Source organism: Aotus nancymaae, unplaced genomic scaffold, assembly GCF_030222135.1.
Source record: "Aotus nancymaae isolate 86718 unplaced genomic scaffold, 86718_ANA_hifiasm-v0.15.2.pri h1tg000008l, whole genome shotgun sequence".
Classification (NCBI taxonomy): Eukaryota; Metazoa; Chordata; class Mammalia; order Primates; family Aotidae; genus Aotus; species Aotus nancymaae.
Genome location: NW_026988419.1, coordinates 63,195,862 through 63,223,066, shown reverse-complemented (window position 1 = coordinate 63,223,066; position 27,205 = coordinate 63,195,862). Strand labels below are relative to the sequence as shown.

Here is a 27,205-nt window from a genome sequence, read left to right as displayed (position 1 = left end):
GTTTGCAGCTAAAGATTGAAAACTATGACAGATATTTTTTTAAAGTTTAAAAAAAAACTATGACAGATTTTTTTTTTAAAGATAAAGCTATTTATCTTTTAAAATTGCGTTATCCTGTGAAGATAATAAAAACTATAATCATATAACACAATAAATACTAAAAAATATCTTTCTAATCTGGTAACATTTCATAATGTGCCCTTTGAGGAGGAAGAAAACCTTCATGTCCAAAGTACGTTTATTCTTTCATAATTTGCATATATATAGTCCTTCTTGCTATTTAATATTTTGTAAATAAAAAACATAATATTCACTGTCAATGCACAGTAAAAAGTTTAAAAACTAGGAACTAACATGCTTATTAAGTACTATCTCTTACTTTGTATTTTATCCTGCAATGGTCTAAATTTTTATATTGTGAAAGAAGAAAAAAACTAAAACCAATGAACTCTTGTGACAATTATATATCATAGTGTATACAGTAGACTTTTGTGTTGACATTTTTAACTTGTCATACCTTTTTTCTTCCATATTTTTGATATGCAATCAAGAAAACAAAGAGGTAAAGGACTAGTTTCTTTTTCTGAATTTACTTGCAATTCATTGTATTTTATGGAAAAGTTAAAAGAATTTTCAATGGATGTTTTCAGAAAGAAGAAACAGAGGGAGAGACTGAATACAAATTTGAATGGCAGAAAGGAGCCCCACGAGAAAAGTAAGGACTGGTTTACTTTTAAGACAAGATATGTATCATTAAATTTATATTTACCTGATATCCCATCTTATGTTGCTTTTTCAATCATTAGAGGGGGCAACTGATGTGAAAAGTTATTCTTAATGATTTTAATTAGCTGTCTTATTCAACTAATTTGCTTGATCATAGTCTTTTGTTTTATATACTTTTTCATATTTTTAAAATCACAAATTATCAGACTAGACATATAATAACTAAATGGTGTTTGGAAACAGTAGATAGATTTTCTAGTTCTAAATGTTTACTGAAGTAATATATTTTGTAATGTTCTTAGAACTATAAAACTATTTTTCTGATTAACTACTCTTCAGTATTTTAAATTATTCTTAATATTGTGTTTGTACATTTCCTCTAATAGATATGCCAAAGATGACATGAACATCAGAGATCAGCCCTTTGGTATTCAGGCAAGTGACATATATTTTACACTGTTAAGAATAATTTTTATTTAATAAATATGTCTTTATATTGTTGCCTAAAAGGTGTGTAAGCTGAAAAGGGGCACTATGGTTTTGATTTGTATCAGAAAATATAAGGAATAGAGAAGAAAACATTAAATGTAGTAGACTGATGAAAGATAGGAATCAAGCTTTTATAGTGAGAGCTACAATGATATTAGTCTCTTCAGTTTTCTAAAAATTTGGAGAATTAGCTCAAGTTAAGAAAAGATTTAAATCCATTATTGGTTTAGAATCAGACAGACTATCATCAGAGGGCAAATCCTTGTGGTAAAGAAAGTTTTATTGGAACACTGCTTTGCCTATTCATTTGCTTACTGGCTACGCCTGCTTTCCCATTACAGCAGCAGAATTGAGTAGTTATAATAGACAACATCTGTCCCAGAAAGCCTAAAATATTTACTATATTTAGACCTTTACAGAAAATATTTACCAGCTCCTGGTTTAGAAATTTGAAACTTACTAAAATTAGAGAATATAAGCTTAAATTCTTCACATAATGACCTAATTCTTTTTGGTATTTTGCCATTTCTTTTTGGATGACATTATATTGCCACCAAGTAAAAGGCAAAAAGAAATGAGATTCAGCTTAGCTTCTAGGCAAAATTTATAGTGAAAGATTTTAGTCTTTGTATTAAATTACCAATCATAGTTACAGAGTCTCTTTCCCTGGAGATCTTTTAAAAATGTAATTTTAGCTTAAATTCTATCAAGGAATAGGAATTTCAACATTGGTTAGATTCTTACTATTTTAGTAACCAAAGTAACATTCATTATTTCTCAGGTTCGAAATGTGAGGTGCATTAAATGTCACAAATGGGGTCATGTTAACACAGATCGAGAATGTCCTTTGTTTGGTCTTTCTGGAATCAATGCAAGTTCGGTTCCCACTGATGGCTCAGGTAGGCACTAGACATGATTTGTTTTTGGGATAGGACAAACAAGGAAAGATTAAACAATATTTTTCTTTACTCTTTCTGGGTATTGTTTTATGTGGGTTTGTGTGAGTGGCTTTTTTGTTTTTGTTTTTTTCTTTTCTTGGACTAAGACCATTCCCAAAATATGATTAATGGGAAACTCTGATGTTGAATTGAAATGCTGTGTAATAGGATTAAATTTAATTTTTCTAGCCAAAGGCCCTATGAACTAAGTTTTGAAGTAAAATACATTAAACATAGTTGATCAGGTTAGTAGCCTAAAAATGGAAGAAAAAATGGTATTTTCTCCTATTCATACCCTCCTGAATTATAAAACTAGACTGGACTGAAAGCCTCAGCAGCCTTCTCTTTTTAGTACAGAGATAAAAACATAGGTGAGTATGTTAAAATTGTTTTTGACTTAAAGTTACTTACTGTCCTGTATATTACTGTCTACTTCAGAAAATTGGTCTAATTTGGTTTAGATCATTTTGGTTCTTTTTCTAAAAAGATACTAAACTGAGAAGTTTTAACTTAGATTTATCAGTGCCTTGTTAGTATATTATTGAAACAGGCACAATAATCCAACCCTAACTTGTAATAGATCATGATAGAAATAATTTGCTTAATACTATAACCTTAAGCAAGTCCTTTTACTTTTATGAACTTCAGCTCCTTATTTTACAATAAGGATGATAGCACAACTTGGAGATTTGCTGCATTTTTAAAGCAGCTACAGAACCCTTTTTTTTTGTTTTTGTTTTTTTAGAGAAATCTTACATGAAACCTCAATATAAGAACATACAAAAGCAGGACTGCTCTATTGAAGCTCTGGGCATGAAGCCCTGTCCTCTCAGGCCTCCAACGCCTGTGGTGCACCTCCTTAGACTCCCTTTGGCTCTCATAGCTGCCTCAATTTGAGCCCAGGGTTCACTCTCAGTCAGCATATGATCTTCAGCCTCTATTCTATAGCTAGAGTTCCTGATTCTTTCCAGCAAGCCGATATAGGATTCAAAGTGCCAGTTCTCCTATTAGGAGTTTAGGTATTTGCTGAATGATAAGTTTGTCTGTTTTTTTTTTGAGATGGTGTCTCACTCTATTGCCTAGGCTGGAGTGCAGCGGCACAATCTTGGCTCGCTGCAACCTCTGCCTCTTGGGTTCAAGCGATTGTCCTGCCTCAGCTTCCCACGTAGCTGGGATTATAGGCACACACCACCACACTGGCTAATTTTTATACTTTTAGTAGAGACAGGGTTTTGTCATGTTGCCTAGGCTGGTCTTAAACTCCTGAGCTCAAAGTGATCTGCCTGCCTTGGCGTCTCAAAGTGCTGGGATTACAGGCATGACAAAAGCCTTTTTTTTTTTTTTTTGTAAGGTGGGGACAGAGTCTTGTTCTGTTGCCCAAGCTGCAGTGCCGTGGCCCGATGTCGGCTTACTGCAACCTCAACCTTCGCCTCTCGGGTTCAAGCAATTCTTCTGCCGTAGCCTCCCATGTAGCTGGGATTATGGGCACCTGCCACCACATTTGGCTAATTTTCTGTATTTTTAGTAGAGAGGGGGTTTCATCATGTTGGCCAGGCTGGTCTGGAACTCTTGAGCTCAGGTAATCCATCTGCCTCAGCCTCCCAAAGTGCTAGGATTATAGGTGTGAGCCACTGTGCTCAGCCCTTTTTTTTTTTTTTTTTTTACAGACAAGATCTGGTTCTGTCACCCAAGCTGGAGTGCAGTGGCGCAATCTTGGCTCACTGCAACCTCCGACTCCCAGGCTCAAGCTGTCTTCCCACCTCAGCCCCCTGAGTAGCTAGCTGAGACTATAGACACACGCCACCATGCCAGGCTAGTTTTTGTATTTGTTAATAGAGATAGAGTTTCGCCATGTTGCCCAGGCTGGTCTCGGACTCCTAGGCTCAAAGTGATCCGCCTGCCTCAGCCTCCCAAAGTGGTGGGATTACAGACAGGAGCCACCATGTCTGGCCAGTAACCCCCTTTTAAGTAGAAGGAAACTATTTGTTCAGTTGAAGTAGAAGGAAATTATTCGCTCAGTATTGTCAGGTAAGACCGTACTGATATGGACTTAAGTCTGGCAATCTCTGACAAAAGAACATCCCACTGATACCACAGTACAGATACCCTTAAAAGTTTATATACCTAATACCTTTTCCTCCTTTGCCCCCAGCTAATGAGTAGAAGAAGGGAGAAATGCCTCAAAGGAAATAAAGCCCCAAAGAAAATGGAGTAGCATACATTATGTACTGAAAACTCATTTTCAGAAATACAAATATTTTGTGTTTCAGAAGTACAAATTGTATTTCTGAAAATGGGTTTTTAGTACATAATGTACAAACATATTCAGAAGTACAAATATTTCAGAAATGTACTGAAATATTTCTGACCCCTTTTTTTTTTAGTCACAGGGATTTGTTGTTATATCTGAAAAGTATAACCTGTTTTCTGGAAAGGGTTGCATCTTTCTCATCTTTTCCTTCACTCTAACCTTGTAGTGCCCGTACAACCACATGACTCGTGGGTTGACTTGGGTCAGGCGGAAGTAGTAGTTACCTTTATGCCTCAACCTTGTCTTACTCTGATCCTGAGTACATAAACTCCAGACTTCATGCTTTCTTTTAATAATCAATAGACTTGCCTGTAATCCCAGCACTTTGGGAGGCCGAAGCGGGTGGATCACGAGGTCAAGAGATCGAGACCATGCTAGTCAACATGGTGAAACCTCATCTCTACTAAAAATACAAAAAATTAGCTGGGCATGGTGGCGCGTGCCTGTAATCCCAGCTACTCAGGAGGCTGAGGCAGGAGAATTGCCTGAACCCAGGAGGCGGAGGTTGCAGTGAGCCGGGATCGCGCCATTGCACTCCAGCCTGGGTAACAAGAGCGAAACTCCGTCTCAAAAAATAATAATAATAATAGTAATAATCAATAGACTTGATTTCTCTTGAGTCTATGTTAGAAAGTCTGTTAAAAATCAAAAGAACTTGTGCTAACTGAATACTCAACCTGTTTTTAAGAGTACTGAAAACAATAAAACCTCACAAAAACATGCCCACAATTATGTGAATTCAGATATAATAAAGCTGGTTATTGGCTCTTCTTCAGCCACCTCATAATAACTCAGTCACTCAATTTATACAGTTGACAGTTTTGGACCCCTCTTATGATGGGGTTTTACTGTAGTACTATTCCTTAGTAAAATGAACTTTTTCAGAATCAAGGGAATGAACTAGAAAAAAATGTTCAATCATTTGGTTCCTATCAAGCTTTAATATGTATGTAACCAGGCTTGTGAAGTCTACTTATTAGTGATTCTTTTTCTCTAAATGAATTGAGCACCTGGGTGGGAGAGGATGAGAAGCATTACCTTTGTGGAAATAGTGTGGTTTCTCTGCATGAGGCTGATACCCCTAATATATAAAATGTTCTTTCAGGGCTGGGCACGGTGGCTCATGCCTGTAATCCCAGCACATTGAAAGGCCAAGGCAGGAGGATTGCTTGAGCTCAGGAGTCCAGGACAGCCTGGGCAATATGATAAAACCCTGTCTCTACAAAAAATACAAAAAAATTTAGGTGGGCTTGGTGATCTGCACCTGTAGTCCCAGGTAGTCAAGAGGCTGAGGCAGGAGGATCATTTGAGTCCAGGAGGTTGAGGCTGCAGTGAGCCAGGTTTGCACCACTGTGCTCCAGTCCTGGTGACAAAGTGCGACTCTATCTCCAAAATGAAAACGTTCTTTCAAGTCAGTATGAGGAAGATGAACAAACAAACACGAAGGAGCAAAGAGCATAAAGATGGTTTACAAAAGGAGGAATTCAAATGACCATTAAACATATGTACATATTTTCAACAACGTGAATAACAAAGAAATGAAAACTAAAACAATATATTACCTTTTTGCCTGTCAAACTTGGTAAAGATTTTTAAAAGGTATGCATCCAGTATTGGCACAAGTGTGGTAAAATGAACATTTTATTTGTTTGTTTGTTTATTTTTTTATTTTATTTGAGACAATGTGTTATCCTCTTTCCCAGACTCGAGGGCAGTGACATGGGTCTCAACTCACTGCAACGTCTGCCTCCCAGGCTCAAGCAATCCTCCCACCTCAGCCTCCTGAGTAGCTGAGACTACATGCATAAGCCACGATGCCCAGCTAATTTTTGTACTTTTTGTAGAGATGGGGTTTCACCATGTTGCCCAGGCTGGTCTTGAACTCCTGACCTCATGATCCACCAGCCTTGGCCTCCCAAAGTGCTGAGATTACAGGTGTGAGCCACTGTGCCCAGCCTAAATGAACATTTTAATCCTCTCCATAAATTAAATATATAACCTTTCTGGAGAGGTTATATATTTGCTGATATATATCAAAAGCCTGGAAAACATGCATACCTTTTTAGAAATTTGCCTTCCAGTAATTTATAATAAAAATGTGATAAGCCAGATTTTCTAAGATTTATAGTAGTGAAAGATTGGCAACAACCCTAAATGTTCATCAGTAGTTGGTAAGATAAACATACTTATTCAGTCATCATTTATGGAGCACTTTTTCTGTGCCAGGCCTTGTTCTAGGCTCTAGGAATGCAATACCAACACCTTTCATTATATTGGGAATGACACACAGTAAACTCATAAATAAGAAAATGTGAGGTACTTATAAGTTCTGTGATGAATATTTAATTGGATACTGTGATGATAACTAAATGGGGAATTACTTTAGATTAAGTGGTCAGGAAGGGCTCCTCTAAGGAAGCAATGTTAAGCTGAGACCTGAATGACAGGAAGGATGCTGACATGCCAGACGGGAAAAGAGCATTGAGCACCTTAGGCAAAAGGAATACTCTTTCATGTGGAGGAATCCATCATTTCTGAGGGGCCCTGTACTTAGTGGTTAAGCACACAGGCTGAGGAGCTGTGGAGCTACATAGATGCCTTGTTTGCAGCCAGGTTTACAGCCAGGCATCTATGTAGCTCCATACATAGCTACTAAGTGTTTTGCTGCTTTGTATCTGTATAACTTTAGGCAAGCTGCTTAACATCTCTCTGCCTCCGTTTGCTTAATTCTTAGAACTGAAGTTTTTTGTTTACTTTTTGAAATAATTGTATTTGCCAACTCTGTTGTATTTGACATCTTGCACGTCAGCCAGTAAGTTTTATTTTTTGAACCCAAGCTCATAGAAGATACAGACTCAACCCCTGGTTTACAATCTAATCAGACACATCAAATTAACATAGAGTAACTCCCAGTTTACAACCTGGTCAGGAAAACAAAGTACAGTATTCTGTAAGACTCTATTTAATAGAGAGTAACAGTGTTAAATTATGTAGCTAATAGAGGAGGTGGGACTAAAATGAGCTCTGAAGAATTAAAACTTAGGTAGAAGGAAAGGTTGACTGAAAAACAAAGATTAGAAGAGAAACATAAGCACAGAAGATTTAACTTGGATGACTTTAAATGATAACAACAGATTTGAACGGCTCTTAAAAAGCTGGCCGAAAGGGTTTGGCCACTGATGCTGTAGCCAGTGTTTTCTCAAGCCTACTTAAAGTAAAGTTTCACTTAAGTATTTTGTGTGAATGTTGGTTCCCAAGCCCCAGATGCAGAGGGGCTGTTGAAGAAGAGTCCTGAGAGGAGGGAGAAGTCTGAGCATCTTGCTTCGCAAAGATGTTGTTCACAATCTGAAAGTTTGGTGAAACCACTGTAAGCAAAATTAATGCCATGGAATTGTGTGTGTGTGTGTGTGTGTGTGTGTACACGAATTAATGAAATCACTTCTGAACCAGACTGTATCACAGTTTCTGGCCATTTTCACAGACTGTCTGGAGAATTGGAAAAGGAAAAAGAAGATACACAAGGGTTCACTTTAGGAGAATCGCCTGAATCAGAAGATGACGATTCAGGCGATGCAATGGATGTAGCAGGACTTGGTGTTGAAACCAGTTTTTCTTCCTCTTCTACCTTGGTAGCATTGTCTATTGGTAGTAATCCCCAATCTTCTTCTGGGTTAGACTGTGGTAATGATACAGATATTACTACTAAAGTATTCTCTACTGAATCGCATCATTCAGAACATAAATTACAAACTAAAACTTTAAACACGTTACATCTGCAGTCTGAGCCACCAAAGCGTTCTATAGGAGGAAACAATTTGGAGAATAGCATGCATGCCTTGAGCTCTGAATTGGGGGCATCTAATTTTAATGATCAGAAGAGCAATGGGATAGAATATACAAAAGTCGTAAAAGGCTTGACCAAAATACATTCACTTCCTCGGTCAGTATTTATGAAAGCTACGAAAGATGGGCAATGCGAAAGTCAGGATCCAAGAATAGTGTGTTTTACTTGTAAGAAGAAACAGGCAAAACACACACAGAGGGATAATATAAAGGAAAGATGGTAATGTGTTAAAAGAGGTTTTTTTAAAGGTGAGAGAAGACATTTTCAACATCATTTCTAATTTTTCACCTTTGTAAACAGCCTAAATATCCAACACTAGGGGAATGGCAAACTAAACTGTTGATATCTTAAGTAAACTAAAGAATACCAATTGAATCTATGCTATAATTCTAATATAAATCTAGGGGCATGTAAATTAAGACTGGAAAGAAACAGAAAAATGAAAACAATTAATATGTTAACTTGGTGAAATTACAGATAATTTTTTTATGTTAAAATGTGTGATTAATTAAAATTGGAAAAGAAACTTAAAATTTAGGCTTTTCAAACACTGAATGTCACATTATATTCTTCAGAAGGCTAATGTTTTCCTTTGTACTCCCATATTAAACATATTTTCAGAATAATTGGAACAGCTAAAAAAAGCAGAGTTACCGGTGTGTTGTAAAGGCTATGTTCATGATGAGAAATAACGAGCAGACTGAATTAATTCTTTGCCTCAGTCTTTATAGAATAAGATGTTAGGGAAATTTCCATTTCCAGTTTTTCCCTTCAAACTGACATGATATGAGAACAAATATTTGTAAATACCTTGGGTATTTTAATTTCTTAAATCATGTATCTTAGAATATCTGAATTGTATGATAAAATTATGATTTACAAAATCAGTAACTTTCACCATCTTTATGCCCCATAAAATGATGAAAGCTACTGATCTATTTCTTAGGCATCATCAAAGTCAAGAACCATAAGCTTAAACTATATGTAAGAATAGTTGACAATTTGGGAGCAAAGTACCTTTTTCTGTTTCTTTAAATTATGTTTTACTTATTACAAGTCATGAATCTATCCTAAGGAATAATCAAGGATATGTTCAAATATTTAGTCACAAAGTGTTGTGTGTAATATTTTAGTAAAAGAGAGGGTGGACACAGTGGCTCACGCCTGTAATCCCAACACTTTGGGAGGCCAGGGCAGGCAAATTACCTTAGGTCAGGAGTTTAAGACCAGCCTGGCCAACATGGTGAAACTCCATCTGTACTAAAAATATAAAAATTAGCTGGGCGTGGTGGTGTGTGCCTGTAATCCCAGCTACTCGGAAGGCTGAGGCATGAGAATTGCTTGAACCTACGAAGCAGAGGTTGTGGTGAGCCAAAATTGTGCCACTGTACTCTAGTCTGGGCGACAAAGGGAGACTCTGTCTCAACAACAACAAAAAAAATAGATAAAGAACACCTAAATATCTAATAAAAGGATATTAAGTGAATAATTATAGAATATTGTTACAACGGAATACTATACTATGCAGCTATTTTAAATGATATGAAGATTTCTTAATGATATGGATATTGTTTACAACCTTTGATCAAATAAGAAAAGCAAGTTATAAAACAGAGTAGTTACATTTGTGTTTCTCTTTGTATCTTGAGGTAGACATGTAGATAGAGAGACAGATACTTTTAGAAAAAGGATTAGAAGGAGACAGACAAATATTAACATTAATTTTAGTTTCATCTTGTTGGCTTACCTGTATTTCCATTAGTGAAAGTAAATTACGTTTATAAGTTTTTTAAATGAACATTGTTTTAGAAGAATTAAAAATTGTAGGCCAGGCACAGTGGCTCATGCCTGTAATCCCAGCACTTTGGGAGGCCGAGGTCGGTAGATCACCAGGTCAGGAGTTTGAGACCAGCCTGGCCAACATGGTGAAACCCTGTCTACTAAAAATACAAAATTAGCCAGGTGTGATGGTGGGCACCTATAATCCCAGCTACTTGGGAGGCTGAGACAGGAGAATCACTTGAAACCAACCCAAAAGCGGAGCAGTGAGCCAAGATCATGCTACTGCACTCCAGCCTAGGCAAAAGAGCAAAACTCCATCTCAAAAAAAACTAAACTAAAAAAACAACTGTACATAGAAGTAAATTATTTAAAATTGTATTGCTCTGTTAATGCCTTTAAAGTTTGACTTAAATTAGCAGTAGTACTTAACTAAAGCTAATAGAAACTCTTAAAGATTTCTCAAAAACAAAATCAAAATTCTATATCAAATAGGAAAGCAAATAATAATGGTGTTGTGTTCTGAATTTGAATGCAATGAAAAATAAACTGACCAATTTTCTAATCCACTTGCTGATTCAAGCTAAAAAAAAGTCTTTTCATTTTAAAAAAATCACCTATTGAATAATGTCTCACCAGTGAATAGAGATTATTTTTGCAATAAGGCAATTTCAGTGGATGTGGTTATCATGGGATAATCACACCCCTGGGGTACAGCCTTGTGCCTGTAATCTCTCAGGAGTGTAATTATTTCATGATAACCGCACCCCCTGGTGTTGCATTATTTCTATTATGAAATTCTTAGTTTAGTATATAAAGTAACTTACTTTGATAACTGGAAACTGCAAGGTGCTGTTAGAATGTTCCAGCTGTGAGGTTTACAGAGACCAGCTATAAGATTTACTTCTCCTTTACAAAGTTAAATTAGGCAATCAGAATGCTTCTTTGCGCTAAAATGGTTTAGAATATCTTTTCTACTGATAAGATCATCTTAACTTTATAAGTTTTCATCCACTCCAGATACTCAAAATTATATGTAAAACTTGTAAGCTTCAGTGGTGACTGAATTTTTATCAGATATTTTTATACTACAACACAATTAAATGGCCAGCTCACCTAGCTTTTATCTATATTCTGTAGCCCTTATTCTTATCATTGACTCTCAACATCTGTCAGCTACTTGTGTTTTTAATGTATATTTAAATTAAACATTTTTAAATCCACAGTGGGATAGATCAACAGAGCAAGTTTGTTTTCTTTTAACAACTTTTTTGGGCTATAATTTGCATACCATACAATTTACCTATTTGAAGCATACAATTTAATGGCCTTTAGTATATTCACAGAGTTATACACCCATCACCACAGTCAATTTTAGAATATTTTCATTACCCAAAAAAGATATCCCTTAGCCCTCACCCTCTAGTCCTCAGCCTCGGGCAACCACCTAATTTTTTCTGTCTCTCTAGATTTGCCTACTCTGGACATTTTATAAAAGTAGAACCATATGAGGTAAAGAATGTGATTTTAATACCATTTTCTTTGCCTTTGAATTTCACAATGTAATACAACTAAAATCGCTGATACCTGCTCCACATTCTTCCATGGAATATATTTTTCTATGACGCTTAAACATGTACACACAGCAGAGTACATAGTCTTATAATAATTAAAACTTCTAGCCCACTATGGGATAAGAATTTGTGTATATGTATCTATGAAGCAAATTAACATTCATCAGATTGTCACAATAAATATAAAGCAAAATTCTATCTACTAAACAATTCTTTTCCCCAAGCAAACAAAGATTTTGTGCATCTTTCCATGTTTGAATTTCAGATTTCTTTACTTAGGAAGCTAACAGGTAACACCAAACAGTCACTCTGGCCCATGCCTATAATCTCCTCACTTTGCGAGGCTTAGTGGGGAGGATAGTTCAAGACCAGGTGTTTCAGACCAACCTGAGCAACATAGCAAGACCCTGTTGCTGCAAAAACTTTGTATAAATAAATAAACAGTTGCCGTGTAGGAAAGACATGGGGCTGGGAGTGCTAGCTCTACTTCGGCCTGCTCCTCAACCACCCATTATGCCCACCATTGAACTCAGCTCTGCATCTGCAGTGAAAGTGGATGAGCCAGCCCTGAAACCCTAATGCAGGCATGCCTTGTTTGATCATACTTCACTTTCTTGCCCTTTGCAGATGCTGTGTTTCTTACAAATTGAAGGTCTGTGGTAAGCCTGTGCTGAGCAAGTCTATCAGCACCAGTTTTCTAACAATATGTGCTCACTTTGTCTCTGGGTCACATTTTTGGTAATTATTGCAATATTTCAAACTTATAAATTATTTTTATATCATTATGGGTGATCTGTGCTCAGTGATCTTTGACATTACTATTGCAATCGTTTTTGAGACACACAAACTGCACCTGCAGAACATGGCATACTTAATGGATAAATGTTGTGGTTATTCTGAGTGCCCTATCCACTGTCTCGTCCCTCATTTCTCTCCCTTTCTTCAGGTCTCCCTGTTCTCTGAGACACAACGATATTGAATTTAGGCGATTAATAACCCTAAATGGCCTCTAAGTGTTCAAGTGAAAGGAAGAACCACACGTCTCTCACTTTAACCAAAAGCTAGAAATGGTTAAGCTAAATAAGGAAAGCATGTTGAAAGCTGAGATAGGTCAAATGGGAGGCCTCCCACACCAATTAGCCAAGTTGTGAATGCAAAGGGAAAGTTCTTGAAGGAAATTAGAAGTGCTACTCCAGTGAACACACAAATGAGAAAAAAGTGAAACAGCCTTACTGCTGATATGGAGAAAACTTTAGTAATCTGGTTAGAAGATCAGACCATCCACAACATTCCCTTAAGCCAAAGCAAGGCCTCAAACTCTGTTCAGCTCTGTGAAGGCTAATAGAGGTGGGGAAGCTGCAGAAGAATAGTTGGAGGCTAGCAGAGATTGGTTCATAAGGTTTAAGGGAAGAAGTCACACCCCTAACAAAACTGCAAGGTGAAACAGCAAATGCTGATGTAGAAGCTGCAGCAAGTTCTCCAGAGAATATAGCTAAGATCATTGATGAAGGTGGTTACACCGAACAACAGATTTTCAGTGTAAATGAAACAGCCTTCTATTGGAAAAAGATGCCGTCTAGGACTTTCATAGCTAGCAAAGAGAAGTCAGTACCTGACTTCAGAGCTTCAAAGGACAAGCTGACTCTCTTGTTAGAGGCTAATGCAGCTTGGGATTTCTGAAGCCAATGTTCATTTATCATTCTGAAAATTCTAGGGCCCTTAAGAATTATGCTAAATCTACTTTGCATGTGCTCTATAAATGGAACAACAAAGCCTAGATGACCGCACATCTGTTTACAGCATGATTTACTGAAGATTTTAAACCCATTGTTGAGAATTACTGCTCAAAATAAAAGATGCCTTTTAAAATCTTACTAATTTACAATGCACATAGTGACCCAAGAGCTCTAGGGGACAAAGGCCAGCCAAATTCCTTATTACATAGCAGTTGCATTTTCATTTTCTTTTTTAGAGACAGGTTCTCTGTTGTCTGAGCTGAAACTCAGTGGCACAGTCATAGCTCATTGCAGCTTCAAACTCCTGGGCTTAAGCAGTCCCTCTGCCTTGGTCTCCCAAAGTGCTAGGATTATAGGTGTGAGACACCGTGCCCAGCCATTTTCTTTAGTTCAAAATTTTTTTTTAACTTTCTCTTGAGACTACCTTTTTGACTCCTGTGTTTATTTATAAGTGTGTTTTTTAATCTCTAAGTATTGGGGGATTTTCCAGCTATTTTTCTGTTACTGATTTCTGGTTGAATTCCATTGTGGTCTGAGAGCATACTTTGTATGATTTCTATTCTTTTACCTTTGTTAAGGTGTGTCATATGGCCCGTATGCGGTCTATTTGATGAATGTTCTATACAAGTGGGAGAAGAATGTATATTCTGCTGTTGTTAGAGGAAGTGTTCTATTAATGTTAGTGCATCCAGTTGATGGATGGTACTATTCACTTCAACTATATCCTGCTGATTTTCTGCTTGCTGGATCTGTCAGTTACTAATAGAGGGGTGTTGACATCTCCAACTATTATAGTGGATTTGTCTATTTCTAAAAACATTTGAATCTGGTTTTGCTTCATATTTTGATGCTCTATTGTTAGGCACATACACAGGGGATTGTTGTGTCTTCCTGGAGAATTGACCCCTTTGTCATTTATGTAATGCCTATCTTTATCCTCGATGATTTTCCTTGCTCTGAAATCTACTTGTCTGACGTTAATATAGTTACTCCAGCCTCATCAATTAGTGTTAGCATGGTATATCTTTCTCTGTCCTTTTAATTTATGTGTGTCTTTATATTTAAAGTGGATTTCTTATGGACAACAATAACATATAGTTGGGTCTTGTTTTCTTATCTACTCAAATAATCATCATCATCATCCTCATCTTCTTTTTTTTTTTAAGAGACAGCATCTCTCTCTTGCCCAGGCTGGAGTTCAGTGGCAAGGTCATAGCTCACTGTGGTCTCAAACTCCTGGGCTTAAGCTATCCTGCCACCTTAGCCTCCTAAGTAACTGGGATAACAAGCATGCACAATCATTTTTGGAGTAGCACTGCTAATTTAAAAAAAAAATTTTTTTGTAGAGACAGACTCTCACTATATTGCACAGTCTGGTCTTCAACTCCTGGCCTCCTGTCTTGGCCTCCCAAAGCACTGGGATTATAGGTGTGAGCCACCACATCTAGCCTCCGTCTTTTGATTGGTATGCTAAGACCATTCTTATCAGAAGCAATGATTGAAATAGTTGGATTAATATCTACTGTATTTGTAATTGTTTTCTATTCATTGCCCTAATTTTTTGTTTTATCTTTTGTCTCTTAGTTTCTGTTTTCTCTGGTTTTTTTTTTTTTTTTTGAGAGGGAGTTTCACTCTTGTTACCCAGGCTGGAGTGCAATGGCGCGATCTCGGCTCACCCCGCAACCTCCGCCTCCTGGGTTCAGGCAATTGTCCTGCCTCAGCCTCCTGAGTAGCTGGGATTACAGGCACGCGCCACCATGCCCAGCTAATTTTTTGTATTTTTAGTAGAGACGGGGTTTCACCATGTTGACCAGGATGGTCTCGATCTCTTGACCTCGTGATCCACCCGCCTCAGCCTCCCAAAGTGCTGGGATTACAGGCGTGAGCCACTGCGCCTGGCCCTTCTCTGGTTTTAATTGAGCATTTTATAGGAATCCATCTTATCTCCTCTTTTAGCATATTATACTTTAGAGATTTTTTTTAGTGATTGCCCTAGAACCACTTTTATATGTATGCCACAGTTGTAAATATGAATTTATAACTAATCTAAGTCTACTTTCAAATAAACCTATACAACTTCATGGTTAGTTCAGGTATCTTTTAACAGAGAAACCCAATTCCTCTTCTATAACCAAATTCTTCCCTCACATCCCTTATAACATTGCTGCCATATATTTCATTCATCCCTAAGGTACAATTCCCAGTATATTGTTGCTCTTTTTATTTTGAACAAACTGTTATCTTTTAGATCAGTTAACAATATGAAAAATAAAAGATTGTATTTTACAATCTTCATTTCTTTCTCAAACATTCTTCCTTTATTTATGTAGATCTGAGTTTCTGGCCTATATCATTTTCCTTTCACTAAGGAACTTCTTTTGATATTTCCTTCAAGACAAGTCTACGGGCAAAAAATTCCTCCATTTTTGTTTTCTGAGAGGGTCTTTATTTCTTCTTCACTTTTGAAGGATAATTTCACTGGATACTAAATATCTTCATTTTTGTTGATTTTTTTTACAGTGTGAATGTGATATGCTTAGGTATAGATTTCTTGGTATTTATCTTGCTTGGTGTTTTCTAACCTCTGGATATGTGGTTTGGTTTATATCCTTCGTTTTGGGAAATCCCCAGCCATTGTTATTTCAAATATTTCTTCTGTTCCTGTCTCTCTTTATTCTCCTTCTATATTTCCATTATATATATGTAACACCTTTCATAATTGTCCCACAGTTCTTGAATATTCTTTTTCTTTTCTCTCTTTTCAGTTTGGGAATTTTCCGCTGACATATCTTAAAGCTCACTAGTTCTTTCCTCCTGATGAGTCTATCAAAGGGATTGTAAATATGAATTTACAACTAATTTAGGTCTGATAGTGTTTTTGATTTCTAGCATTTCCTTTGATTCTAAGAGTTTCCATCTCTGTGCTTACATTATCCATCTGTTCTCACATGTTGTCCACTTTTTCCATTAGAGCCCTTAACATATTAATCTCAGTTATTTTAAATTCCAAGTCTGATACTTCCAGAATCTCTGCCATATCTGAGTCTGATTCTGATGCGTCCTTTTTTCTTTAGACTATGATTTTTCCTTTTTCAGCATATGGTATGGTTTAGCTGTGTCTCTACCCAGACCTCATCTGGATTCCCCACATGTTGTGGGAAGGACCTGGCAGGAGATAATTGAATCATGGGGGCAAGTCTTTCCTATGCTGTTCTTGTGTTATGAATAAGTCTCATGAGATCTGATGGTTTTAAAAAGAGGAATTCCCCTGCACAAGCTTTCTCTCTTTGCCTGCTGCCATCCATGTAAGACATGACTTGCTCCTCCTTGCCTTATACCATGATTGAGAGGCTTCCCCAGCCACTTGATACTGTTAAGTCCAATTAAACCTCTTTCTTTTGTAAATTGTAAGTTTGGGGTATATCTTTATCAGCATGTAAAAACATGCTAGTACAGTAAATTGGTACCAGTAGAGTGAGGCGTTGCTGAAAAGATACCCTAAAATGTAGAAGCAACTTTGGAACTGGGTAACAGCAAAGGTTGGAACAGTTCGGGGGGCTCAGAAGAAGAAAGGAAAATGTGGGAAAGTTTCGAATTTCCTAGAGACTTGCCGAATGTCTTTGACAAAAATACTGATAGTGATATGAACAGTAAGGTCTAGGCTGAGGTGGTCTCAGATGGAGATGAGGAACTTGGGAACTGGAGCAAAGGTGACTCTTGTTGTGTTTTAGCAAAGAGACTGGCAGCATTTTGCTCCTGCCCTAGAGATTTGTGGAACTTTGAACTTGAGAGAGATCATTTAGGATATCTGGTAGAAGAAATTCCTAAGCAGCAAAGCATTCAAGAGGTGTCTTGGGTACTATTAAAAGCATTCAATTCTATAAGGGAAGCAGAGCATAAAAGTTCAGAAAATTTGTAACCTGACAATGCAATTGAAAAGAAAATCTCATTTTCTGAGGAGAAATTCAAGCCAGCTGCAGAAATTTGCATTAGTAACAAGGAGCTGAATGTTAATCCCCAAGATAATGGGGAAAATGTCCCCAGGGCATGTCAGAGGTCTTCAGGGCAGCCCCTCCCATTACAGGCCCAGAGGCCAAGGAGGAAAACGTGGTTTTGTGGGCCAGGCCCAGGGTCCCCTGCTGTGTGCAGTCTTGGGGACTCAGTGCTCTGTGTCCCAGCCGCTTCAGCTGTGGCTGAAAGGGGCCAATGTAGAGCTTGGGCCGTGGCTTCAGACAGTGCAAGCCTCAAGTCTTGGCAGCTTCCACATGGTGTTGAGCCTTTGAGTGCACAGAAGTCAAGAATTGAGGCTTGGGAACCTCTGCCTAAATTTCAGAAGATGTATGGAAATGCCTGGATGTCCAGGCAGAAGTTTGCTTCAGGGGCAGGGTCCTTATGGAGAACCTCTGTTAGGGTAGTGTGGAAGGGAAATGTGGGGTCAGAGCCCCCACACAGAGTCCCTACTGGGACACTGCCTAGTAAAGCTGTGAGAAGAGAGCCACCATCCTTCAGACCCCAGAATGGTAGATCCTCTGGCAGCTTGCACAGTGCATCTGGAAAAGCTGTAGCCACTCAGTGCTAGCCTATGAAAGCAGCCAGGAGAGAGGCTATACTCTGCAAAGCCACAGGGGCGGAGCTGCCCAAAACCATAAAAACACACCTCTTGCATCAGCATGACCTGGAGGTGAGAGATGGAGTCAAAGGAGATCATTTTGGAACTTTAAAATTTGACTGCCTTATTGGATTTTGGACTTGCATGGAGTCTGTAGCCCCTTTATTTTGGCCAATTTCTCTCATTTCAAATGGCTGAATTTACCCAATACCTGTAATCCCACTGAATCTAGGAAGTAACTAACCCGCTTTTGATTTTATAGGCTCATAGGCAGAAGGGACTTGCTTTATCTTGGATGAAGCTTTGGATTGTGAACTTTTGAGTTAATGCTTGAAATGAGTTAAGACTTTGGGAGACTGTTGGGAAGGCATGATTGGTTTTGAAATGTGAGGCTGTGAGATTGGAGAGGGGCCAGGGGTGGAATGATGTGATTTAGTTGCATCCTCACCCAAATATCACCTTGAATCCCCGTGTGTGTGGGAGGGACGCAGTGGGAGGTAATTGAATCATGGAGGCAAGTCTTCTCCATGCTGTTCTTGTGAGAGTGAATAAGTCTCACAAGATCTGATGGTTTTAAAAAGAGTAGTTTCTCTGTACAAACTCTCCCTTTGCCTGCTGCTTCATGTAAGATGGGACTTGCTCCTCCTTGCCTTCTACCATGATTGTGAGGCTTCCCCAGCCACGTGGAACTTACGTAAGTCCAATTAAACCTTTCTTTGTAAATTGCCCAGTCTAGGGTATGTCTTTATCAGCAGCGTGAAAACAGACTAATATGGCATCCCTTGTAATTTTTTGTTGAAAGCTAGACCTGGTGTATCAAGTGAAAGGAACTGAGGTAAACAGGCGTTTAAGGTGAGGTTTTATGTTTATCTGGCTGACCGTGTCTACTGTTTGCTGTCACTGTAGATGTCAGAGGCTAAAGTTTCCTCTAGTGTCCTTGTTTTTGTCTGCCCTTATCTTTAGGTTTCTTAAAAGACTCTTCTTTCATTATTAAGGGTCTGAGCCTTGAAGATCTTTCATTTGTAATCCTCTAATGTTACACAGGAATGCTCCTGATGTGGTGGTAAGATGTAGGGAAAAGGGAAGCATTCTCTAACTCTATGATTGAGTTTTAGTCTTTCAGTGAGCCTGTGCCTGTGGGCTGTAACCTTCACACGTGCTTCTCAGGTTTATTTTCCCATGTAGGCTAGGGTATGGTGACATAGTTTCCCTTGAGAGTAAGCATTTGTTAGGGACAAACAAAATGCTCTGGGCATACTTGAAAATGGTTACTTTTCACTTTCCACTGTTGGAAGGGAAGCACATGGAGATTGTTCTTTGGTCTTCATGGTGAGAACCTGGTGGATATTCTGGAAGTAAAAGTCATGAACGGGGATCTACCATGTTGGGCCTCTAGGAGCTTTTATCTGTCAAGCTAGTCCCTGATCAGTCTCCAACAATTAGTCAAATTACTCTAAGTATTCCTACCAATGGCTGGCTCCAGCAATGGTTTCTGATTCCAGCAGGCTATAATACTCTGTATTACCTCTCTCTCCAGTTTTCAAGGCAGCAGTTTCCCCTGTAACCTCAATTCTCTGATAGATTTAAGATTTTTTAAAATTTTCTGTTTTTTCAGCTTTTATCTTGTTATGAGAATAAGAGGACTTTCAAGCTCTCTATATTGGATTGAACCCCAGAAGTTATAAAAGCAACAAAAAATGAATAAACATTGATTCCAAATTTATTAACATTTATTTTATATTTTACTAATTGAGGTTTTTATTTTTCAGTTTAAATTATTATATATTTATAGTTACTTTGCCATAATTTTTTTTTTTCTTTTTTGAGGCAAGGTCTCACTTCATCACCCAGGCTGGAGTGCAGTGGCACAGTCGCAGCTCACTGCAGCCTCAACTTCCTGGGCTCAAGCACTCCTCCCACTTCAGCTTTCAGAGTAATTGGGACCACAGGCACATACCACAATGCCTGGCTTATTTTAAAATATTTTGTAGAGACAGAAACTCACTATGTTGCAGAGGCCAGTCTCAAGCTCCTGGGTTCAAATGTTCCTCTGGCCTTGGCCTCCCAAAGTGCTGGAATTACAGGCATGAGCCACAATGCCCAGCCCTGCCATAATTTTTTTTTAAGTTAGCTAATTTTTTCAAATATTTGGTACTGAGTAGATAGGATAATATGGTAAATTTCATGATTTGAATAAAAGTAAATTTCAAATTCAAAATAATGTCACCGGATACACTAGATCAAAATAATGTCACCGGATACACTAGACATATACAGATTGCTTTTTAAAAAAAATATATTGCTTCCTGCAGAAGGTTTGCTCAGTTGTGTAAAAAAACAAAAAAGCAAATATATATATATATATAAAATTGCTTAAGTCTGAGTCCCAGACACACCACAAATGGCTAAGATACTGATAGGGACTTAATGTTTCAAATGTTTCTATCCAATCTTGTTTACACTATAGCTTTTAGTGTGTTCTAACTGAATGAAGATGAGCAGTTTAAGGAAGTCTTATTTTACACTTGCTGCAAAGATTTGTTCGTGTATCAGTGTTCTTCTCCTTGCCTAATTTTTCCTAATTCTTGATTTAATTTTTTTGGAGAATGCTGCACTAGGCCATGGTGCTGATAGAGGTTTTCTGCAACAAGCGCTCCCACATGGTGCTCCTCCATCTTTTCATAAAACTTTCCTGTTGAAGGCATTTTTGTTGCTTGGGAACACATTAGAGAAATTTACCAAAATAATGATCTGATCATAATCTTTGCTAGAAAGACACCTAGAAGCATGCCAGAGGAACTTCCTATAGAAAGAAAGAAAAGAAAGATGATAAACTCCGTTGCCCTTCTGGCAACCCCACCTGAATCTGTTACAGAACAGTTCCTTAGGCAACTCCTTGAAGAGGTCAAGTCCTACCAGCATAGCTCCTGGTAGCCCTACATCTAATGCAGACTTCTTTTTAATCCTTCAACGTAATTCTACTGCAGAAAAACATTGGTGTTACCAGAATTTCATTAAAGCTAAACTCCTAAAATAGGCAGATATTGAATCTAGTAAATAAAGAAGTGACCTCGAAGTGAAGTTAGGGACTGTTTCCGCCTTTTATAATATGTAGTTGATCGTAGTTTATTGTACTTGATTATAGTTGATTATAAGTTTCTCCTTTATAACATGTAGGTGATTTATATTTAAATTTTTTCTTTTCTTTTATGGAAGAGGAAGCTAGTCAGTTGAAAAGAAATACTGGCCTATTAACAAGAGATTTCAGTAAAACCTGTCCAGTTATAGTGCTTCAAAGGTCAGCATGATGCTCCTTATTAGTACTTTACATTTTGGCTATTTTAAGTATTACAATGGTTAAGTGATTTGAAATTATTTATATACATTATTATAATTTTGTAATTAAATTTGTTGTTAGAGTGGCTGTTCCTTGAAATTTAGTTGACTTGAACAAATTAACTGCAGTCTTGTTCTGTCAGTAAATGACCCTGCTTGGTGTTAAAGGCAGGTACTAGTGGAGGCTCCACCTCCCATAATCTCAAAGGGGTATTATGATTCTCCAGTCACAGTAACAGCTCTTTTTTACATGACTCTTTCTGTTACCATCATTTCATCTACTCAAGGTCTATCAGCTTCAAGTAAAGGAAATTAGCTTGTGATTACCTGGGAAAAGGAGAATGAATGAAATTTAGTCCACCTAGTAAATATTCATTCTTCTACCCAAATCATACTTAATGAATTTAACACAAACTTTCATGTTCCACTAACTGATTTAGTGAGTGAATGGAAAGGCTTTGCTAACTACTCTAAACATTACTATTTATAATCTCTTCTGGATGTATAATAAGAATTTACAGTTTGTCTTTCCTATGAAATAATTTTCCCCAAAATATAAACTTGAAGGCAAAATCAAGTTCTTTCGAGTACTAAGGAGATAAAATGATAAACTCTCAATATTATAATTTTTAAAACCATTTTCTATGTTACATGCTTGGGATAGATGTAAGTTTGAATTCCCTATGCAGAGGTCTTCTCATAGAGAGATATATAATGTATAGATAAAATGAGTGTCTACAGTACCATAGTCACTCAGTAATCACTGTTGATGGATTTAAAATGTCATGTAATTTTTTTAAAGTAAAATGCACTGGTCTTAAACGTAGAGTTTGAATTTGACAAATGTATACACCCAGGTAACCAACATCCCTGACAAGAACTAGATCATTGCCATCACCCTAGAAAATGCCCTTCTGTCCTTTTCCAGGCTGCCTTCTCCTCCCACAACCATTTTTCTAATTTCTAATCCAGCATATTCATTGTATCTGTTCTTGAGCGTCATATAAGTGAAATCACACAGTAGGTACTCTTTTGTATCTCATTTCTTTGATTCAACAAGTTTTTGGGGCTCATGGATGCATAACTTTTCAAGAGCATTCATATTCTCATAACTCATTTAAAACGTAATGCTAACTTCTGGGCCGGGCCCAGTGGCTCACGCCTGTAATCCCAGCACTTTGGGAGGCCAAGGCAGGTGGATCACCTGTGGTCAGGAGTTTGAGACCAGCCTGGTTAACATGGTGAAATCCCATCTCTACTAAAAAGACAAAGATTAGCTGGGCATGGTGGCACGCGCCTGTAATCTCAGCTCCTTGGGAGGCTGATGTGAGAGGATTGCTTGAACCTGGGAGGCAGAGGTTGCAGTGAGCTGAGATTGTACCACTGCACTCCAGCCTGGGCAACAGACTGAGACTCTGTCTCAAAAAAAAAAAAAAAAATAATAATAATAATAATAATGCTAACTTCTAATGCTTCACATTCATCACAACACAAATGATTTTTTGTAGTCTTCTAGGGCTATGAATTAACTATTATTGCCAGATGTATCATCACTAAAATATTTGCATATAAATTAAGCTGAAAATAAAAGTAATGACATATAAGTCCTATATCTTTATATTCATTCTGGGCCGGCACAGTGGCTCATGCCTGTAATCCCAGCACTTTGGGAGGCCAAGGTGGGTGGATCATTTAAGGTCAGGAGTTCAAGACCAGCCTGACCATGATGAAACCCCGTCTCTACTAAAATACAGAAATTAGCTGGGTGTGGTAGCCGGCACCTGTAATTCCAGCTACTCGGGAGGCTGAGGCAGGAGAATTGCTTGAACCTAGGAGGTGAAAGTTGCAGTGAGCCGAGATGGCGCCATTGCACTCCAGCCTGCGCCAGAGAGACTCCCTCTCAAAAAAAAGATAAAACTAAATAAAATAAAATATATTCATTCTGTAAGCAAGGTTTCTAATAAACAGTGATTTTTTTTACTAGCATACAATAAGGACAGATTCATATTTCTTTGCCTTTGTGTATTTTCCAGACACATAGACTAAAATGAAATGTTTAATTTTTCCTTTACATTGTGTTTCAATAGACATCAATTAGCTGTCTTCAGTATGAACTTGGGATAAGGGCAATAAGAAACCCTATTGTTTCCAGCCTCCACTAAGATGAACTGGCAGTGTGTCAGGAAAATTCCCAGTATGGAGCAGTTTTATTACAATTCAGTACAATTGGTTCTTGCATAACCTTTAGAAAATCATACATAAAACATTCTCATCTATATAAATAAAAATCACCCACACACTTTATTAATAGCTTTGTTCACTTTTTTCCTGGGTGTTATGCTGCATGTTCCTACTGAGCCCCTTTTTTTAGTCTTTTTAAAAGATAACTTTAAGCTTTCTTAAAAGCAGAAAGGTATGGTAATATCAGGAATCAAATATAATTCTTGATAAGTCCCATTAGATACAGATCTTCCTTCTGATCACATAGCATCTAACTGTCCTTTTTACTTTTAGTGAAAGGGACTGGGTTATTCACTAGATATAGTCAGTTTAGCTTTAGGAAAGAAAAAGGGACAGAAGATTATACTTTCATGGAAATAATCATATTTCATTTGTGATGTTTGGGATTTATTTTAAAACAACTTTTACGGTTATACTACAGTTAGTATAACTGCAATAAATACGTGGGAAAGTGGTTACAAGAACATATAAATAGTCTTGGCCTCCTTTTTCTTTAGTTAGAAACATGTTTTCATTAGCCAGAAATGTATTTTCAGCTGTCATTTTCCTGAATCCAAACTTTAGAAAACTTGCCATACATTCCCCCCAAAGTATGTGGTATAAAATACCAAAATCGTTTAATAATAAGCCTCTAGACTTAACTACCAATTTATAGGAAATATAAGAGCTAGAAGAACAGGTTAAATGGCATCACCATCCAGAATGTGGGACATCTACCCAGTTTAACAAATTACCCAGTTTAACAAAGGAATAATAGGGAGGGGAAGATAGGTAAATGTTTTAGATTAAAAGAGATCTATAAACCAAATGCAATATGTGGACCTTGTTTATATTCTAATCTGAACAAACCAACTGTAAAAAGATACTTTTGAGACAGTTGGAGCAATCTGATTGTTGACTATTCGATGACATTTTAAAATTATCAATGTTGATAGGCATATTAAAGGTGTTTGTGAGGTTTTAAGAATTAGTTTTTATTTGTTAGTGATTTATACTAAAATAATATCTGAGATTTTATTTAAAATACTCTATGAAGAAAGAAATAAATTTGGAAGTAATAGATAAGACAAGAATGGTAAAATATTGTTAATTGTTAAAGTTGTATGATGTAGGTTTGTGGTTTTCCATGGTATAAAGTTAAATCTCTCACATACACACACACGATGAGAAGGGAAAAAAATAGATCATCATTGTAATTGTAATAGGAAGCAAAACCATATTCACTTGAGGGTAGCAATTTAGTTTCAGCCAACAGTGGCATGCTGTAAGTTAAGTACATACTGTGTTAAATTTGGAAGACGGAGAGAAAGGCTTTTCTTTCTTTCCTTTCTTTTCCTTTTTCTTTTTTTCTTTCTTTCTCTTTCTTTCTTTGTCTCTCTTTCATCTCACTCTGTTGCTCGGCATTTCTCTCTCTCTTTCTTTTTTTTTTTTTTTGAGACAGAGTTTCGCTCTTGTTACCCAGGCTGGAGTGCAATGGCGCGATCTCGGCTCACCGAAACCTCCGCCTCCTGGGTTCAGGCAATTCTCCTGCCTTAGCCTCCTGAGTAGCTGGGATTACAGGCATGCACCACCATGCCCAGCTAATTTTTTTTGTATTTTTAGTAGAGACGGGGTTTCACCATGTTGACCAGGATGGTCTCGATCTCTTGACCTCGTGATCCACCCCCCTCAGCCTCCCAAAGTGCTAGGATTACAGGCGTGAGCCACCGCACCTGGCCTTCTCTCTTTCTTTTAAAGGGTCTCACTCTGTTGCTCAGCCTGGAGTACAATGGTGAGATCACAGCTCACTACACCCTCAACCTCCTGTGTTGAAGTGATCCTCCCACCTCAGCCTCCCTAGTAGCTGGGACTACAGGCATGTGTGCCACCACAGCCAGCTAATTTTTGTATTTTGTAGAGACAGGGTTTCACCATGTTGCCCAAACTGGTCTTGAACTCCTGGACTCCGGCAATCCACCTGCCTCTGGCTCCCAAAGTGCTGGGACTACAGGCATGGGCCACTGCACCTGGCCAGGAAAGGCATTTCTAATTCAGCCTTACCTAACCTACAACTCACTGCCCCTTTTTCTCCTACTTAATGCCATAGAATTGTAGGTGATAATGCATTATTTGAAAAGAATGATGAACTTGGAATGGAGCAGAAGGACCTAGTGTTTGCAGTGAAACGCACATGTCTGCCTTCAGCTTTAGTCTCCCTCCTGTGCCATTGTGGCATTCCCCCGGGACTGCCATACTAGTTGTATGGCATTTCCTCGTAGCCAGAACTTTTGAGTTTATATATTATTCTTTGAGAAAATGCCTATTTTACAACAGGACATTCTTTTTTTACTTTTCATTGGTTTTGTTCTATAAAAGTGAATACTCCTAGTAAATACATTACTCTCTTTACACACATAATTCTATATGCCATAATTTACCTGCTGGGAATTTTTCTTCTCTGATACTCTGATTTCATGGTATTTTTCCCGTAGAAAATGCCTGGATCCAATCAGAACATGGAACTACACACAGTTGGTATTTTGACACTTGTCCATCTCTCAGCAAAGAAAAGTTTGTAAAATAAGTGAATGTTGAAAGCAGTTTCTTCAGTGGACCTGCTTTTCTAAGTTGGCACATTGGTTTTCATGCTGTGAAGGCTTGGCTGAGATGATCTAGAAAGGAACCCTCACAAATCTGCATTTTAGAACAAATGCCCTCTCTCTGAATTCTCTAGTATTATTCTACCATAGCAAATTTAAGTTAAACAATTTCTAAGATCCAACTTCAGCTATAATTGAAATTATTAAGGCACCCTACATAAAAGTAGTTATTATATTTTTCATTTGAACATACTTGTATAATCTATTTTACCAGCATATCTAATAATGTTGTATCAACTAAATTTTGAATTCTCAAAAGAGCTGGAGTCATTTCTGTCAATGTAACTCTACATGGCCTCTGTCATAATACTGTGAAAGTATAAAGATGCTTGCTAAATATATCTTAATTAAACCTGACTTGTCTCATCTCCTAAACCTAGGACTTTAAACCCAGAACTTTGGTTGATAGCAGAAGGTTTAAGTACAAAAAAATATGTGAATAAGATGATTGTGAAAAGTATTACTACTAAAAGCATTTTTTTTAATTATGAAAAGTACCATAATATAGTCATAAAAGTTGGATAGCAGCCAGGTGCAGTGGGTCACACCTGTAATCCCAGCACTTTGGGAGACCAAGGCAGGTGGATTGCTTGAGCTCAGGAGTGCAAGACCAGCCTAGGCAACATGGCAAAACCCCGTCTCTACCAAAAAACATGTATTTTAATATATAAAAATATATATACTAAATATATAAATATATAAATTTATAGAAAATATATAAATATATCTATATTAAAATGTATAATTTCTTATATATAAGGAAGTTGAATAGCTATTGGTAAAAATAATAGTTGTTCCTCTTTTTTAAGTACTATTTGTCAAGCACTTCGCTAAGCACTGTATTTACAGTCATACAGTGTGGAAGTGTGCTAAATTTATATGCTACACAGAGTTCAGTGGGGGTGTTTGAAAAATATAAATGCTAGAAGAGTAATGTTTAATAGTCTGTATAATCTCTGACACGGGAAATAGATCATTTTCTT

General features: G+C 37.4%; 1 protein-coding gene across 1 annotated transcript in view; it reads left to right on the top strand.

Annotated features, from left to right (window-relative positions):
• Nucleotides 1-27,205, top strand: part of CIR1 (corepressor interacting with RBPJ, CIR1) — a 44,008-nt gene that overhangs the window by 11,146 nt on the left and 5,657 nt on the right. Inside the window, exons 5-8 of the mRNA XM_064372770.1 lie at nt 474-562; nt 651-715; nt 1,113-1,161; nt 1,997-2,114. Coding sequence (XP_064228840.1) covers nt 474-562; nt 651-715; nt 1,113-1,161; nt 1,997-2,114 — 321 coding nt within the window. The remainder of the gene's footprint in view (nt 1-473; nt 563-650; nt 716-1,112; nt 1,162-1,996; nt 2,115-27,205) is intronic.